The sequence below is a fragment of the Sprattus sprattus genome, assembly GCF_963457725.1.
Source record: "Sprattus sprattus genome assembly, chromosome: 1".
Taxonomy (NCBI): Eukaryota; Metazoa; Chordata; class Actinopteri; order Clupeiformes; family Clupeidae; genus Sprattus; species Sprattus sprattus.
The window spans coordinates 31,021,652-31,040,353 of NC_137920.1; the positions used below are offsets into that span (position 1 = coordinate 31,021,652).

The window sequence follows — 18,702 nt, forward strand, 5'->3', positions numbered from 1 at the left end:
GATTTGATCTCTGAATCTAATCAAATAGGCGTTCCGAACATGAGGAGTGTTAACAGCATTTAGAAAATGTTTATATAACCATTATTATTAAGAATAGGCCATATGTCCCCACTTGAACTAATGCTTGTTCTGCACACCCACACAAATGTAGATGTGTGAATACAACCTCCCCATTACAGTCACTCGGTATCAAATAAAAATTGTAAAATGCATTAACAGTATCAAACCAAGAAAGCATATGTAATTAAAGGAGACAACAACTAGAATAAAACACTGATTGTACTGCCTGCTTTAATCAGGTGTTTCTTTCTGACAGAAATATGTCTTCAATTCAAACCCAGTCATGTCAGGATTATTGCAAGGCATATCACAATATCCAATGGCTTGAAGTACAATTCAGAGATAATTCATTCATATAAAATAAATCACTGGTACACTGTGAATATGTTCTTTTGATTATGTACAGACCAAATGATTCTCAGATGATTAAATGTTCATGTTTCTGATGAATAATTCACTGGTCATGGCTTAACTGGGATAAACCCCTTGTGTCCCAGATTATTTTTCATCCTTCAGACCCTCTGTCACAGCGGGGGAGTTTTCCGTGGTGCCTCTGAAGAGATTGAGCAGCCGTTCAGAATACGGGACAAACCCTTCTCTGTAGACGACTGTGGTTCTGCCGTGTGTGCTTTCGAATTTCTGGACGTTTGGCTTGTCTTCCTCTTCGATAGGCTGTGCTGTTACTGATTCAAGAGGAACATCAGAGAAACAGTGTTAGAAAATTCACATACACATTCTGCTGCAATTATCTCATTAACTTTGTTAGTTCTTAGGGTCTGAACCCACCACACCCATTGGCAGTTCAGTAGCAACCAAAGTCGAACAACCAAAACACAACAGTAAGTAATTTTCCTACTAGTGAGAACCCTGGATAAACCTTAACAGTGCTGTTATCATCATGTACATTAAGGTATGTGTAGCATAACATCAACCCTCCCTGGTCTTTGTGTTGCTATTAATGTAAAATCAGTCCTACGTGAAAAGTAACATGCCAATGTTAAAAATATGTACCTAGCCTAGTAAAATGACTATCCTAAACCACGTTTTTCTCTAGCGTAACACCAGCCTCTTAACCTTCATATGGTTGCACTGGCACATATCTTTCCCAATGAAAGCACCATAAGTTAACAGGCAACACACAAAATTCACATTTGACATTGGAACTATATATATATATATAACCCCCCTCCCCTCCCTTAAACAGCAAGTGTCTGCTAGCAAAATTAGCTATGAATGGATCATCGTAGGAAAGTGAAGCATCTTACCCAAGGGCTCATCTTTGTGAGTGAATTTATAGTAGGCTAAGGAACCACATATCGTCCAAGCCCCCATGGCATACATCAGGGACGCACGCTTGTTCCATTTAAGGTAGTCACCGACGGGCATGATGCCTTCACTTCGAATAATCTACAAAAATCCAATCCTCAGCTCACTGTCGACATTAAGTCACTATTCACAAGGGCGCAGACATATTGGACATCCTGCGTCATTTCCGGCATACTGAGCCCTCTTGTCGATGACGTTGGTTTGAATTAAAATTACAGGCGAGCTCTTTCCAGACAAATTATAAGGGACTAATAGCCAGAATAAAGTTAAAACATAAAAACAAAAACGTGACTATTACTAAAATAAATGAGAACTAATATAATATAAATACGTTTTGTTTAAGTTTTCAAAAACATTAGACACATTCGACAAACACATAACCATTCCATGCCAAATATATTATGTAGCGGTTTCGTTGTTGCTATCGTATTTCTGCTTCAATAGTTTTTACCTTTATAGTTACTATTGACTCTTATAAAAATAAAATAAAAAAAAGGATTCAACCATGGATTTTGTTTGACATAAACTTTATGCATAGTATTGTAATATACATGGTCAGGTCTGGAAAAATTAACATTCCCTTTACAGTATTAAAAGGTAATTAATAAACAGCATCAACGCAGTTTTTTTTTTTAGATGTTTAAATATTACCGATGACTGAAACAAAACTAACAAAAAGGTGCTGGTCAACCTGCTATAGATAAATATGAATGCATCTCATCCAGTAATATGGGCGAGTGCAGTGGTTGCAGTCCTACACATTTGGGCATTCGCTAGTAAGGGGGAGACAGGGGTTAGAAAAACGTGATTCATATAGAAAAGGTCATAGGCCAAGGGGAATGACTGCTGTAGAAACCAAACAGCAAGGACATTGCAAAGTACCGATGTTCTTCATTGAAATATCAGTCTTGTTACATCTCAAATATAATTTTATCTCTATACTATAGACCTTCATTCATCAGAACATTATGACAACCCTTCAACATTTTTTTTAAGTGACTGGGGACATGTTAAAAGGTTCAGACAAACAAAAACAGGACAACAAAATCAAACCAAGAGACACAAATTAAACACATAAATCATAATAATTATCCAGTTTTGTGGAATGTTAATAAAAAAAAATGAACAGGACAAAACAAACAAACAAACACACAAAGAGATACGTTTTCATCCGAGGTACAGCATGACTTTCAGTAGATGTTTCAATGGACAAACAGAAGAAGAAAAAAAAACATGGATGCTTTTCCAGAGGAAGAAAGACCATTTCTCCTCTTGGAATAAAAACATGAAATACAGATTCCACATCAGGTCACTCACACTTTACACACACAGAGAGACACACACACACACAGAGAGATAGACACACAGACACACACACTCCTCATTCACTTAGTTAATTAATTTGGTCCAAGGCTAGGGTGGGGTTCAGGCAGAGCTGGACACAGCCAGCTTCTTGAGGTGGTCCATGAACACTTGCAGACTGACGTCATCTGTGAGGATGGGGGCTCCAGACTCCTGAAACACAGACCGGAGAGCACAACACCGGTCAGTCACAGATCTCAGCTCAGGGAGGACCACTGTGCTCCACATATGAGGTGGCAAATAAAAGTAAGACATAACACGGGTTTGTGTGTGTGAGAGAGAGACAGTGGATAGAAGTAGGCCTAGATCTTTTTGTATACCTCTGTGTGTGTGTGTGTGTGTGTGTGTGTGTGAGACTGTGGATAGAACTTGGCCTATATCATTTTGTATACCTAGGGTTGTGTGTATACACTATTTTTCTAAAGTTTGGAATCACCTGGAAAATGGAAAACTCATATTTCTATCCACCAAATAAGGTGGAAAATGTATGGAAATATAGACAAAACATTGGTAATGTTAGAAATAACAATTTCTGTTTGAAATCATTTTGTGCTTGAAAGTTTTCTTTCATCAAAGCACCCTCCATTTGTTGCCTGACTGGTTCTTCACTAAATAGGTCTTGCTTAATTTAGAGCAATGCCTTGGGTCTCCGTCTTGTTGTAAGATAAAATGCACTCCAGTCCAGTGCCATGGTAAAATGGAGCTATAGCCTTTCTTGTTAAAAGATTTATTTTACTCTGTACAAATGGCAAACTTAATTAGCACCATAGTACCCCCAGACCATCACATATCCTCCACCATGCCTGAGGGATGGCGCCAAGCACTCCTCTAGCATCTTCCAAAGGCAGCTGGCTTTAAGAGCACAAAGGCCTTCAGCCACTCAAACGTAATTGCAGGAGTGTTTTATAATGATGAATTAGCATTTAAAACATGATAATTTAGGATAAGCTAACATAATGTGCCATTGAAACACATGAGTGATGGTGGCAGAATATGGGCCTTTTATTCCATTCAAAGTCAGCCATTTCCAGCTGTAACTATATGTAATTATATTATATGTATATGGAGCTGTAATTATGTAGACTATACTTCTCACCAATTTTAGGGTATTTGAACAGAAAAACACATTTCTCCAAACTTTTGAAAAGTATTGTATGTATATTTGTGTGTGTGTGTGTGTGTATGTGTCTGTACAGTTTATGCGTTTGTGCTACTTCCTCACTTAGGCCCACTTATAAAGGCGTTCCGGGTCTTCAAAAGTGTCTATAATGTCTATATTTAAATTGAAGCGCTAGTAGTCATATTTCTACGTGCACGTGTATATTTTCTGTGTGCGCCGTCTATGTGTGCCTGTTGGTGTATCCGTTGCTCTGTGTGCATGGCGTCTGGTCTGGTCTCCTCACCTGGCCCCAGGCGTACAGGTTGTTGTGCGTCTGCGACGGGTTGACCTTGGAGAGCAGGAAGCGGGCCTGCGAGCCGCCGTGCTCCGTGTCCACGTAGCGCGGCATGGGGAAGCGGCCCTGCAGGAGCTCCTGCGCGTCGTCCAGTGGCGCCTGCAGCAGCTGCTTGAAGTTCTCGTACTCGGGCAGGTCCTGGTACCCCGCCTTCCTCCACTGGGCGATGGTCTGAAGCACGGACATGAACACGTTAAGCAACAGGCCGTACACAGATCTTTTCCACTTTAACAACACTTTGCCCTTAAGCACTTTTTTAGCTCATCATCCGTACATTACAATGGGGACAGGAAATGAGCATTTTAAGTCCTGAAGCTGAAAAATGACTGGTTACAAATTACATACAATATGAATTTGGAAATGTAAGGACGATATTTGACAGTTGTCAGATTGGTCACCCCCTGAAGGGACAAGAACTCAAACTTCTTAGTTACTGAAGATCTCTGACGAGTCACTTCACTGCATACGTCTCAAAAATGAATGTGTGGAGGTGTTTGTCTACCTCGCCGTGGAAGATGACCAGCTGGAAGAAGGTGTCCATGAGCAGGATGCGGTCAGGCAGGATGCTGCTGCTGTCCAGGAGCACAGGCTAGAGAGAGGGGGGCATCAAAACACGACTTTCACCTTCAACTCAAACAATTACAGAATGATACCTATACAACCCAGCATAATAGAACGACAAAGAAAGAAAGTGAGGGAGATAAAGAAAGAAAGAGAGCAAAAAGGAAAGAGAGAAGGAAAGAAAGATGGAGAAGTTAGAAAGACAAAAGAAGAGAGAAAGAAAGAAACATTTATCCATCTGTCTATTAGGGGTGGGCGATATATATCGTCTGCGATAATATCGTCATTGTTGTTCAAACGATGTGCAAAATTACATTATCGAGTATTTAAATGACTTCGCCAAAAACAATGACACGCACGGGGAAACTTTTCACATCATGTTCTTAATATAGCCTACGGAGCAGCAGCGCTCCCCACAGCACGGCACTCATACGACTAGTGGGCCTACGTGATCACGTGACATGACTTCTCACATCCACTTTGCAACAGGTTAGCAGCGCATGGTGATGTCTGTTGTGCCTCCGTTGGTGTAGCATAAAACGTGAGTTTTATTAAAACATAGCATGTGTAATGTGTAACTATTTCATTCCGTTTGTTAACCTCTCCTGCTGTCTGTCGCTGAACGTAGTTGAGTATTGCAGTGGAGTAAAATGCTCCATGGCCGAAGTAGATTGCATGTTATTAACTTCAGGGTTAAATTCCCTTCCTTTACGTCTGCTGCTGGTTAGTAAGTACAGACAGCAGGAAAGGTTAGCAAACGGAATGAAATAGCTACACATTACACACGCTATGCTTTAACAAAACTCACGTTACTCACATACTGGTTAACACTTTCACAGCATATAAATGTTTGTTGCTACATCCAAACTATGCGTCACCGTTGTCCCTCACGGTGCACCTTAAAGGAGCCGCACCATTTTACTAAACGTTATTGCAATGTGAATCATTTAATTTAAATATGCTTATTGTGTACTCTTGTGCGTTTAACAGCGCTTGTTTGTGAGAGAGAGCATTTAACTGTTGATGCCCCAGTTTAATAAAGCCAGGCTATTCATAAAAAACGTACGTCAATGTGGCATTAGTACTATGAACAGTTGAGAAATTGATTCCGTGGGGCTGTCGGACCGGGCCGGGCTCGTACAGAAAAATTCTTCCCGATCCATGCTCTAATGCTCATGTATTTGTATTTTTATACAATCCTAGACAGAATTTTAAGTTTAATAAGGCCATAAGAACTGCTATTGATGTGCAATAATTCTCATGGATGCATGGAGCACTTTATTACAAGAGTTCAATATATCTGCATTGCAGTTCAATTAAGTTATTTTTGTTTAAAGACAATAAAGAAGTGTTTTCCTTAAACATTGTGCCCATTATTGTAATCTCCAAGAAGGTATAACTCTGAGAATTCCAATCACATTTTTTTTTTAAATATCGTCTAATTATCGTTATCGTCAAAATGAAAAAAATATCGAGATATTATTTTTTTGCCCATATCGCCCACCCCTACTGTCTATAAGTGTTTCATTCCTAGCATACTACTGAATGCTACAGCAGTCATCAGTCATCCAGTGCCTGTAATGGTGCCGAGCCCCAGTACTATGGTTACGCACCTCTGGAGGTCCATGGAAGGAGTAGGAGTAGAGGATAGGCTGCATCATGATGAGCGACTGGGTCAGGTCCTGCCTCATGAAGTGATGCCTGTAGTAGGACGACTCGTCTGGACTGTTGTTGAACACCTGCAGGAACGGCGACCGCCTCAGGTGGAACATGAACTGTGGGAGTAGGAAGGACAAATAACACAGGTGAGAAACCCAAGTGAATGGAAAAACAAAAGACCGGAAGAATGAAAGAATAAATAAGCCAGTATGTGAATGTGTTCATAAGTTATGACTCCATGTGTAGGTTAGTTTATTTAACTTAAAGCAAAGTAGTGTTTGGGCTGAATCTCACCTGTGGGTAAAGGGAGAGGGACTGTGAGAGGCGGAAGGAATTGGGGTCGTCCTTGTTGAACTGTCCAAACTTCTGACACTACAAGCAAAGTAGTACGGTAGACCAGTCATTTTGATGCAAACCAAAAGATGATTTATTTTTTTCTTTCCCCCCCAAACAGTTCAGTCTTGTACCTCTTGGTCAAATCAAAACTCACTTGACCAACAGACATATGATGGACTAAAAGTTGGCATTAAGATTTTATGCTTTAGTTATTTCAAATATGAAAACGTTTCATTTCATTCATTCCTATGTTGCACAGTGAAGAGCCCAAACTCACCAGGCGAATCAGCTGCCTGTCCAGCCAGCGCAGCACGTCTGGCCCCTCCTCCGTCTCCGCCCTGAACACGCCCAGACGGGCCATGAGCACGGCCGAGGCTTCCTGGTCGAAGGAGGACTCGATGTGCTGGATCTGGGACTGAGCGTCCGCCCAGCTGCAAGAGAGACAGGCGGTGAGTGACACGTTCTCGTCATACACACGGAAAACACACGCAAGCACATACACCCACGGGCCTATAGTCAACAAAAGGTCCTCCTGTGCAAACAGTAGTAGCACTAATAAAAGACTCCAACACGGCAGCTATTAGGAGTGGCTGATGCGTCATAATTCGAAGCCTCGAGCCAAAAGTTAAGGCGTGTGTTACCAAGCGAAGCCAAAGAACAAATAGATAATTTAGATCAATCTCCCTTGGCTTATCGCTGAAGTGCCGCTTCAGGAAGTACTGTTTGAACCTTTTAACGTCTGTGTGTGTGTGTGTGTGTATATGCATGTGTATATATATGTGTGTGTGTGTGTGTGTGTGTGTGTGTATATATGTGTGTGTGTGTGTGTGTGTATATGCATGTGTATATGTGTGTGTGTGTGTGTGTGTGTGTGTGTGTGTGTGTGTGTATATATGGGCCATTCTACCGAATTCGTGTAATATGCAGTCCCTCAACAATAAAAACTATTTACAAAACAATTAGGTATTTAGGCATAGATATTTAATTAGAAAATGTTATGGTCTATATAAACCCAATGCATTACATGAGATAGTGATAAGCTAAATATATACAAAATCATCATTTATAGGGTACTTTCTATTGGGAAGTAGCTGTCCCCAACCCTGACATCTAAATTTCAATGCCTTTAAATAACACTTTTCAATTTTTTTGATTTAATTTCAAAGATCTTTATGATTGGGTTGAAACAGAACTTGGAATATTTAGATTTATTGTGGGTTTAATTTTTAAATCAATTTTCTATACTCAAAAAATCATGTCCCTAGTTTTCATGTCACTACCGAAACACAAGAGTTTTAGTCCATTGGCTGAGCCTGTGTTTTAGCCACGACTCTGCATTTTTGACCATGCAGTGACACTGCATCTCTGACCCTCATGGTTGAATGGTAAGTAGCTAAATCCCATAGTTTTTATATAAATGTGTTCCAAAGTCTGAAAATCGACGTGTAACCTTAAGAATTGTCACTACCGAAACGCATGTTTTCTTCAATTAAGTAAACCTTTTGGGGTTTCATGGAAAATCTTATGTTTGTATGTGTGTTCACCTCTTCAAAGATGTGTTTGCATGCCGTGTGCTTGTTAGATTTCTTTATTTATGCTTAAAGTTAACTAGAATTGTCACTACCGAAACAGTCACTACCGAAACATATGGTAGTGACCTGATGATTTCAGTAGTGACAAAATGAAATGGTAAGTAGTTCAATCCCATAATTTTTAAATAAATGTGTTGTGTGGACTAAAGGGCGGCCCAGAGCACCTTTTGGAAGATTTTGGGAGAGAAATGAACATCCATCCAACAGTGCAGTCACTACCGAAACACTGGATGTCACTACCGAAACAGTGCAACACTACCGAAACACAGGATGTTTTGTAAAAAATTAAGTATATTGAGTAATCAACTAAAATGTTATGATACTGATTGGATTAATGTATGTTCAATTTCATCAATTAACAACTCTGGAATCAATATGATCAGTATTTTGCATTTTACAAAGAAATATTGCACTTAGATTTTGATGAATTGTATAAATTGAACTTGAAAATTTGATAAAAAATTCATTTTTATGGATTTCATTGTGAAAACCTTCAAGAAATATTTGTAAAAAATACTCTTCAGAGAAGGGAAGGAAACACAATCTGAACAGGTCAATAATAATACTTTTTTACTATAGTAAATGTGATGTTTCGGTAGTGACAATTTTTGGAAGAGGAAAAACATTCCAACACATTCTGAAAATACAATATAAAAATTGACTGTTCTTTTACTAATTAAGTGTACTTTAGATATGGTACAATACACATACGGACAAAGTTTTGGGAATAAAACATAAAAAAAATCAAAATATTTCCGACCTGACTTTGCACCAATTCGGTAGAATGGCCCATATATGTGTGTGTGTGTGTGTGTGTGTGTGTGTGTGTGTGTGTGTATGTGTGTGCGAGAGAGAGAGAGCACTCACTTCCTGGCCACGGTGGTGACCCTGATCCTCTTCTGCATGTTGGAATGCTGGTACTGGGTGATGAACTGGACGGCGCCTCGGCCTCCCTGAGGTATGGGGGCGTTATGCTGCCGCAAGAGAGACAAGACCGACGTAAGAATTAAACACATATGACAGACATGGACTACAAAGAGAAAGAGTATTGTCTGTGCCAATCAGTTGTCTCGAAGATAAGCCCCCTGATCGATTAAATCTTATTTGTTCGTCTCAGACTGATTATTGACAATCTGCAGACATAGTCTCCTCTGCTGGTAGTCTGAGAATCTATTCAATACTTTCTTAAGTGTCTGCAGCAACGATAAGCCAAACCGGTTCCAAATGGTCATATATATACACTGTACATTGTACATGCACTGGCTTGTGAATAACTAGCACTCATGGACAGTCAGCCAGCAGTGGATACGTACCTGGTTCACCACCTCAAAGAACATGCCCAGGGTGGTAGCGGGCGTGAGGCTGCACACTTTCCACTGGGTGGTGCCACCGACGCCCATCTCCTGCAAACAGAGGAGAGGTGGCGGGTCAAAACGGGCACTCGGTCTCATCGTCACAGGACAAATTAAAACACTAACATTAAAAGGACTCTTTCGGTGTGTGTGTCCAACTCCACTCACGTTTTCTGAGACGCTGGGCCCCTTGGCGTTGAGAGAGACGCAGGAGCCGATGGCTCCGGCCACTTTCAGCTCGCGAGAAGTCTGGGGAAGACAGTTAAGTGAGTTAAGAGTGATATACAAGGCTGCTTATTAAACAGCATTTCCGTATACATGTATCTATGTATTAAATCCTCAGCAATAATAAAAACAGTGGTTGTATTTTTCAAGTAAATGAAGTCTTAGCCTAGCCTAGCCTTGTTTAGTTAGCATATCATTGACATAGTGAAGAATCCTGGAAATGCACCCAATCAATTTGATCAATCAAGAGAAGCCTCATGGTTCTTCTAAGGGTTACAGAAAAAAAAATAGTCTCCTCTAAAAAGTCTTACTGAAAAAAACTAACATATACATTTATCTCTGTATGCTCCAGTCCCCAAAAAGAGGCTCCTAACTAAACAAACATAAATGTTAGTCATTAACCCAGAACAAGCATGGCACGATCACTTTTAACCCGCTCTGCAATGGCCACCGCCGGCTGGCTCACCTTGACCTCTATGGTGCTTCCAAAGGCCATGCGGAACTCGGAGTTGTAGCCCTTGGCGAAGACGCGCTGGAAGGTCTGCTTGAAGAGGGACGTGTTGAACGAGTCGCCCATCACAATGTGGCCCCTGTGGACACACACACACACACACACACACACACACACACACACACACACACACACACACACACACACACACACACACACACAGCACAAGTGTTAACAGTGACAATCAAAGCAAGTGCGTGCCCAGTGAGGGATTTCACAGTCCAACTTGAAAACAGCACAGCATTGTGTGTCAGATAAAACAAAACATGGCCATTCCTAGATTCCGTTCATAGAACATGGAAAAAAAACAAGATGTACGTGACATGGTTAAGCCGCTAGTTAACATTAAATATCTTACAAGCTCTTAAAGACCCAACTCTTCAGAGAGCACCTCCCTCCCTAACTTGCACTTCTATAAGTTCTTAACTTGCAGTTACATTCCTGCACTTTTTTCTAATTCTTATTTAAAATAGTATTTATTGTTACACTAGGTCGCTATTGCTCGTAGCTTGACTGTTCCCTCCCTTGTGTGTCGCTTTGGACAAAAGCGCCTGCAAAGTGACTAAATGTAAATGATTATGAGGCCTACAAGATGCCATGTAAATTGAAGAAAGGCATGTTATACATGGCATTTAAAAATTATTATTAATATTTAAAGTCCATTTCAAACTGGCCCAACTGAATTGCCACAAGTTCCCGTCAGTCTTCCCAACCCGTGCGGTTCTTTTGGGTTTGTGCGCCTCCTCACCCGGTCAGGTTGGAGCAGCACTTCATCTCCAGCAGACCCGTCTGGTCCAGGGCACAGGCGTAGATGTCAATGCTGTGGCCATTGTCTGCGGTGCGGTTAGACAGAGCCTCGTAGTACTGCAGGACACACACACACACCACACACACACACACACACACACACACACACACACACACACACACACACACACACACACAACAAATATTAGCATTCGGCACAGCCCGCCATTCACTAAATGTTTACCATTCAGCAGTAGGATTATTTCCAAATGCTCCATTTGTGGGAACCGTTGCTAAGGCTTTATTCTCAGCATTCTGCATGGGCCTCACAGGGCAGCCCTTCTATTCATTGCACTGTTGCAAGACAGCACATCTGTAGGATCTGACCTCTGAGACTGACATTTTTGTATCAAAGATCTTACAAAAAAAACACTGGACTGGATGGAAATTTAACAGCAAGAAAAACAGAAATGCCACCTGCGGATGGTCGTATAAACAGAAAACAGATATGACGGATACGGTCATGAACATAAAACAGATGTAGACCCCTGCGTGGCAGTATATCAAATAGGAGCATTTCAGTTGCAAGTGAACACTTCTACATCTGTGAGGCTGACCTTTGTGGCCTTCTTCAGGTGACGGGCATTGTCCTTCTGGATGTCGTGCCAGGAGCGGATAGGCGTCTTCAGCTCGTCGCCCACTACCATGCCGGGGCCCTGGGTGGGGGGGCCGCCAGTGAACAGCATCACCCGAGCGCCTGTGTTGGGGAACGTGCCCTGGAGAGAGACAGAGGAACTCAGATTCAGGTTTCTACATAAATTACACATTATATGCATTAGTTATACGTGTTTGTTTATGTGTTTCGTATTCTGCGCACACATATACTTTACTACACCACAGCAATATCAATAAAGCTCTTTTAAATTAAAAATGTAGCCTTGAAACTGTGGCTTCCCTGTTGAGTATTAGACTATACTTCCCTGTACAGTTCATTGTTAGGCTAAGAGCCAATAGATAAACAGTAGGCTACGTGTGGTGCACTGGTAGAGAATGCAACTGAAAAAACGTATAAAGAAAGAGGGAATGATCCATTTTATAGCCGACAGTCGAGTATCATCAGCAGTGACTAAAATATCGGGATTAAATGAAGACGCAGCTGAGTTAAAGCTTCATGGCTGAACATAAACAGAAGTGTAGGAGCTCTCCAAAAGATACAGATCAGCTGACAGAGTGTGGTACAGACCATGGTGTGAAACGTGGCAGTCCGACTACTGAGTATTACGCAACAGTGCAAACATGATTGAAATGATACTGAAAGCAGATTAAGGTCGGTGCACAGTGAACTGCAGTGACTGCAAAAAAAGCCCTATGGTGTTATCAGACACAGGGCTTCAGAGTCCGGAACAGCCTCATCCTCACCATGTTACGAAACAAATATTGATTAGAGAGAGAGAGAGAGAGAGAACACAGAGAGTCTTGAGAGAGTTTGTTTTCTGTTGCTTAAGTGTGAGTGGACAGTGCGCTTGTAATCTGAGAGAGTGTGTCCTGTCCACAAAAGGCATTGATGCAACATGTACATTTTTTTTTTTTTAAACACACACACACACACACTCTCTCTCTCTCTCTCTCTGAGAATGAACTCTTCCTGACAAACAGGCACCAAAGTTCAAAAGGTCAAAAGTAAGCATTGAGTGAACCCCTTTACCTCCAGCAGGCCGACAACGATTGAGAGGGGGCATTGATGCAACACGTACAAACAAAATCCCACAACACACACACACACACACACACACACACACACACACGCTTTATGAGAATGAACTCTTCCTGACAAGCAGGAGCCAAAGTTAAAAAGGTCAAAAAACACAACACACATACAATGCTCTCTGAGAATGAACTCCTTCAACTCAGGAGCCAGAGGTCAAAAGGTCAAAGGTGAGCATTTAGTGAACCCCTTTACCTCCAGCAGGCCGACGGCGATGGAGAGGGCCACACCGGTGGAGCGCAGCGGGCGCTTGCCCTGGGGCACGGGCCACGGGTCCCTCTGGAGTTCCCCCAACAGGTCCGTCAGGTTCATGTCCACCTTGTGCACCGGCTGCAGGAACCTGGGCAAGGGGAAGCAGGGGGTCAGAGGTCAAAGAGGGGTTAGTACAGCATGTTCAGGGCAGCAATGGAGTTGGAGAAGGAAAGGTTATCAGAGTGTGTTCAGGGAGGCAAGGGGTTGGATAAGGAGGGATTAACACAATGTGTTTAGGGCAGTAGGGAGTGGAAGCAGGGAAGCAGGGTAGGTCGGACAAAGAGGGGTTAGTACAGCATGTTCAGGGCACGGGGTCGGACAAAGAGGGGTTAGTACAGCATGTTCAGGGCAGCAATGGAGAAGGAAAGGTTATCAGAGTGTGTTTTGGGAGGCAAGGGGTTGGATAAGGAGGAATTGAAACAATGTGTTTAAGGCAGTAGGGAGTTGAACCCAAGAGAAGTTAATACAGATTAGATTTACTCATGTCACGTAAACTTCTATTCAACATGACTTGAAAGAACATGAAATCTGGGTGAAATGAAACTGAAACGGACAAAAACATTGCTGATTCGCTGTGCTCTTGTGGCAAAGCGGAATAAACAATCTGTCTGAAACATTCTCCTCGCTTCCCATGGTTCAGCTTAATTCGCTGCGGTCATGAAAGATAAATGTCAACAAGAAAATGTGGCTACAAACTCAGGACATGAGAGGAGGGACAAACCTCTCTCTGTTTGTCCCTCCTCTCATGTCCTGAGTTTGTAGCCACATTTGCTTGTTGACATTTATCTTTCATGACCGCAGATAGAGACAGAGAGAGAGAGACAGAGAGAGGGTGGGGGGTAGACTTGAGTGAGTTTGTTTTCTATTGCTTAAGTGGGAGTGAATGGTCGTTGTAATCTGTACCTGCAGGTGGCAGAGGCGTCCATCGGAGCAATAGGTCGACCTTGCGGTCCAGAGGCGGCCGGCTTCATCAAGCCCAGCATCTCCTAATCACCAAACCAAACAAACCCCCCATTAGCACAACAAACAAACATTGACATACTTATCCGTATCCGTACCTAAGCAAAAATCAAACAAAACCCTCAGCACACTAAAGCCAATTTCGACACAAAAACAAAAAGCTACGTCTTACAACACACACAGTGTACAGAATGTCCTGCACACACACTGTACAGAATGCACACACACACACACACACACACACACTATACCTCTGGCACCAAGTCCCTTGGCAGACTATGGTGCCACCTGGGAGCTACAGCCATTTCCCCCCCCAAAGCCTTTTGGCACACATCTCTCCCCCTAGCCTGGCGGTGGCAGCGGTGGCGGCGTGCTGTGGGTACCTGGATCTGTTTGGGGGTGAGCTCCTTGGTGCCGCGGAAGACGTAGCTCTTGGCGATGCCCTCGCAGCTCAGCTCGTGCACCTGCACCATGCGGCCGAAGGTGATGAGGCCCACCAGCGCGTTGGGCGGCAGCAGGCTGAGCGACATCTGCAGCGACTCGCGCAGCGCCTGCAGGTCCTCCTCCTCCAGACACGTGTCTACCACGTACAGGAAGATCAGAGGGGACGGGGGGCCGCGCTGGGACAGAAACAGGGACAAAAGGAGGGTCAAAAAACACCTTCATGACATAGAATAGAATAGAATGCCTTCATTGTTATTGTACAGTACATTGAAATGTCTCAGGGAAACCCTGAGCTGCAGACACAATAAGCAGATACAAATGTGCTATATCAATGGATTGGTCACTGGGTTGTTCAAACAGTGCGTGGGTGCACAATGTACGGAACGAGTTTTCCAGCTTGCAAAAAAAAGGCTAGCAGAGGAAATAACACAAACTGTGAATATCCAAGGTTGTGTGATGTCATTTTATGACCTTTAAACAAAATAAAAAGATCCATTATGCAGGTGTCCTTGGGTCTCTCAGCGAAGTATAATGCAGTGAACGTGTAAACATAAGTGCTTGAGACCTATCTATGCTATTCTATAAAAAGCTTCTCTCGGGTGAGGGCATCAGTAAGAAATCGTGTAAGAAAAGAGCAGTAGTGTGCTATGGCCCACTGGAAAAGACCTTTCTTCACATGAAAGCAATGGACTAATCTGAGATTTACAATTTCATTAAATGATCACACATTTTAGATGGGCACTGAAATATAATCTTGATCTTGACTAGTAATTGCTTCAGAGAAGAAGGGCAGGACGATCCAGAAGTGAGCGTTCAATAAAATGTCCTTGCATATTATTTCTGTAGTCTATGTTTTGTAAAGGGAAAAAAAGAAGCTGAATGGCTGTGCAGGTCAGTTATCCAGCACCATAATCTACTGATAACTGTCACAAACATTCTTTCTCCCCTTTCTAGGGAGGCCCCCGATGCCAGAAGTTATCAGCTAGTCCCAGGAACAGTGGCAAAGGTTCACCTGCGTTCTATTGTGTGTGTGTGTGTGTGTGCACAGGACAGTCTGTACAGTACACTACATCTGTGTAGCGGCTGAGGCGGGAGCTGTGTTTACCTGCACTATGTACTCGATGGTGGAAAACTGCGACATCAGTTCAGCGGGCTGGTTCACCTCCGAGATGCCAGCGTAGGATGGAGGGAACTGGGTGGGGGGGGCAGAGAGGAGGAGGTCAGCGAAGAGAACGAGTAAACTCAAAAACAGGGCAAACATCTGAAGCTAGTCGTCGTGGACTTTGGACCACTGATGTAATGTCAGTTCTGTGGCTGGAGTGATGTTGAAGTAATGTTATGCAACTTTTGCAACAGACTTCTCTGTAATGTGAGTTTAGACTAATAGAAACTGCTCCATGCCAAAGAGTAGGGGGTTATACTCACTGGATTCCTTTGGAAGCAGAAGTTGCAGGCCCATATTTTGGCTCGGAAGTCCACTTGGCTAGAGGCAAATGTGATCAAATGCAAGAGTGAGAAAAGAAGGGGGGGGGGGGATCCTATAAAACCCCATTTACTCACACCACTCTAAACACAGATAACACTTTGAAAGCAGATCAAGCACTGCAATTATTGTCCAGATTACAGAGGTGGGAAATTGAGTGATGCTTTCAAAACTGTGGAAAGAGCCCCTTTAGATCAATTGAATGGCTAATAAACATAACTAAAAACACACACACTGATCACTGTTTGGGTTGTAAACAACTTGTGATTTAATTGACCTCTCTATCACACAGACCCCCTAGATGACCCATTGAGCCATTAACATGACTGATCAAAGAGCAGTTAGCACTTTTAAAACACAGACAAGGCCAGAGAGGCACTGTGCTTTCTCATGGGGGGGGGGGGGGGGAGGCCACAGCTGGGGGTAGAAAAACAATACTCAGTATATTGGGCTAGAGTTGAATCTGTTGCTTTTGTGGGGTTTTGGTTGGGGTGTTTGTTTGGGTGAAGTGTTCAGCACACAGTAGGTGGCCGGCAGTAAAAACCCACTATCCAGTGTGGTGGAGCACTCAACTGCAAAAGGGCTTTCAACTCTTCTTCAGTTTCCCTCAAATACTTGCAACCAATCATGGAAACCCCAGTGATTTTAATGAATGCAGCGATCATAGAGTGTTAAAACGATCATAGAGTGTTACATGTTAAAACCATCTTCTATCCAAAAGGATGTACAAAGGAGAGAACAATCAAGCTACGAGCAACAGAGACCTAGTGTAACCAGAAATACTACTTTTCATAAGAAATAAAAAAGTGCGGGATTGTTAGTACTGTAAGTGAGAGTTAAGTACTAGTTAGTGAAAGTTAAGTACTACATTTAAGAGCTGTTTTGCCCTAAAGTGGTGGTGGTGGTGGTGGGGTATGAGAATTCAAAGCGTCTCACCAGAGCGGGTTGAGCACGGCCTTGCAGTTGGCGCGGCTGCACAGCACAGGCTCGTACTGGATGGGCGGCAGGTCGGGCCGCTCCTTGAGTGGCGTGAAGAGGCAGGAGACGGGCACCACCAGCCGGGTGGCCTCCAGGCGACTGGACGGCCAGAGGTTCCAGCTGAAGCGCACGCCATCCCGGTCCTCGTTCTGCTGGATGAACTCCTGGTAGGTCATCGCGGGCGACTGCTGCTGCTGCGGCTGTTGTTGTTGTTGTTGTTGTTGCTGGTCCATCGTTGTGGGAGCAGAGAGCTGAGGTTGGGAAGGAGGTGGAGAGGGGAGGAGACAGGGAAACAAAGACAGATGTTGTCAAAGGAAGGAAGGGAGAGAGAAAGAGAGAGGTGGACTCAGTGGATCTTTGTGAGCCTTGTGTGTCTCAGAAGACAGCAGAGCTTTTCTAGATGCTGACGTTGCTCCCTGACAGAAACAGTGACGTGAACAATGGAGTGAAAAGCTTTCAAAAATGTTGACACTGTGCGTCACTCTGAACTTGCCCGACATGTTCTTGGGGTGTGAGTGAGTGTGTCTATGGACGTAAGAGGCCTCTCTATTTTTAAGGAGGAATGTCAACAAGGGAGTGACAACCCAAAGGCTCAAGCAGTTTGTTACGTCAACTTTTCTGCACCACTGATCTCCTGGAATGCTAGGAATAGACATTGATGTACTTTTTATAAAATATGCTATAAGCAGTTATTCTTAATAACACTAAGCGAGGTACTGGCCTAACGCCTTGAATCACATAGAGCGACCCACAATCAGCAGATCTCATCTTATCTGTAATACTATGGGACACAAGAGCATATCTACCTTTAGCCACGTTAACTACCGTTAATCAATTGTACGTAACATAAAGCTGACGTTGGCAAAGGGACAAGCAAAACTTAAAGAATAACCAAAAAGACAGATTACTACCGGAAGATATCCAGCTACAATACTAAACCATTTAAAAAGGTTGCGCAATACTGCAATTCTGACGTTAAACCTCAAGTTCATATAACATAACATCATCACCACCTAAATCACACATATCACCACCTAATCACACATAAACAAACTGTTTAACCATAGACATGGGTAAGTCAAAACATACATTAGTATGTCAAGAAAAAATTAACACCAGCTGTCTCTTTAAAAAGTCGGGTTTCAACCGGCTTCTTTCAAGCTGGTATCTAGAGTGGTGGCTAGCAAGCTTGCAGGATGGATGAAGCAGTGCTAGCCATGCTATCAAGCCACCGACACTGCGTACTAACAAAATATTAAAATGAACCTTGCTAAAGTCCAGCTGACCATTTCCTATGAAACTGATATGAAATTGAAAACACGAGAACGGGAGGCGGCTAAGTAGTTAGCAATATAGCAGTGTTACAGCTAAAACCATACAGCTAGAAATTGAGTTAGCAAGCAAGCTAGCTAACAGGCGACGGTTCACTGGGCTAATCCGGGGTTTCGCCCAACCTGAGGAGCTGGCCTAGTTCAAGAGAAAATCCGGCGGATGATCATACCTGGAATGAATCCGTAAATCCGAATGGAAATAAATAAATGAAATTTAGCTTCAGGAATGTATCATTCACATCTGCACTAAAACAAGCAGATGGGCAAAGAAATTTAGGCTGGCAACTCCGCGCAACCGGGCTCA

General features: G+C 42.9%; 1 protein-coding gene and 1 long non-coding RNA gene across 2 annotated transcripts; both read right to left on the bottom strand.

The window, feature by feature from the left end:
• Positions 1 to 266: 266 nt before the first annotated feature.
• On the bottom strand, positions 267 to 1,512 carry LOC308379880. The gene is made up of 2 exons (XR_013969003.1): positions 1,326 to 1,512; positions 267 to 743 (listed from the first exon to the last, which is right to left on the bottom strand). It is a non-coding gene; the product is annotated as an uncharacterized lncRNA (long non-coding RNA).
• A 492-nt stretch (positions 1,513 to 2,004) lies between these two features.
• Positions 2,005 to 18,649, bottom strand: sec23b (SEC23 homolog B, coat complex II component). Its single transcript, XM_080848849.1, has 19 exons — positions 18,569 to 18,649; positions 17,026 to 17,318; positions 16,032 to 16,089; positions 15,712 to 15,798; positions 14,546 to 14,782; positions 14,106 to 14,188; positions 13,146 to 13,290; positions 11,803 to 11,961; positions 11,187 to 11,302; positions 10,394 to 10,517; positions 9,871 to 9,951; positions 9,664 to 9,753; positions 9,218 to 9,324; positions 7,036 to 7,189; positions 6,717 to 6,794; positions 6,377 to 6,538; positions 4,705 to 4,791; positions 4,152 to 4,373; positions 2,005 to 2,901 (listed from the first exon to the last, which is right to left on the bottom strand). The coding sequence occupies exons 2-19, from the start codon at positions 17,298 to 17,300 to the stop codon at positions 2,812 to 2,814; spliced, it is 2,355 nt and encodes a 784-aa protein (XP_080704975.1). The 5' UTR covers positions 17,301 to 17,318; positions 18,569 to 18,649; the 3' UTR covers positions 2,005 to 2,811.
• Between the last annotated feature and the right edge of the window lie 53 nt (positions 18,650 to 18,702).

What these genes read in the sequence shown, in the direction of transcription:
- sec23b (XM_080848849.1), bottom strand. Translation starts at nt 17,300, where the DNA reads ATGGACCAGCAACAACAACAACAACAACAACAGCCGCAGCAGCAGCAG. An exon ending in GGCCCAGCGTCTCAGAAAAC is followed by an intron (nt 9,754 to 9,870) that starts GTGAGTGGAGTT and finishes CTCTGTTTGCAG; the next exon opens with GAGATGGGCGTCGGTGGCAC. An exon ending in ACAGGCAGCTGATTCGCCTG is followed by an intron (nt 6,795 to 7,035) that starts GTGAGTTTGGGC and finishes CTTTGCTTGTAG; the next exon opens with TGTCAGAAGTTTGGACAGTT.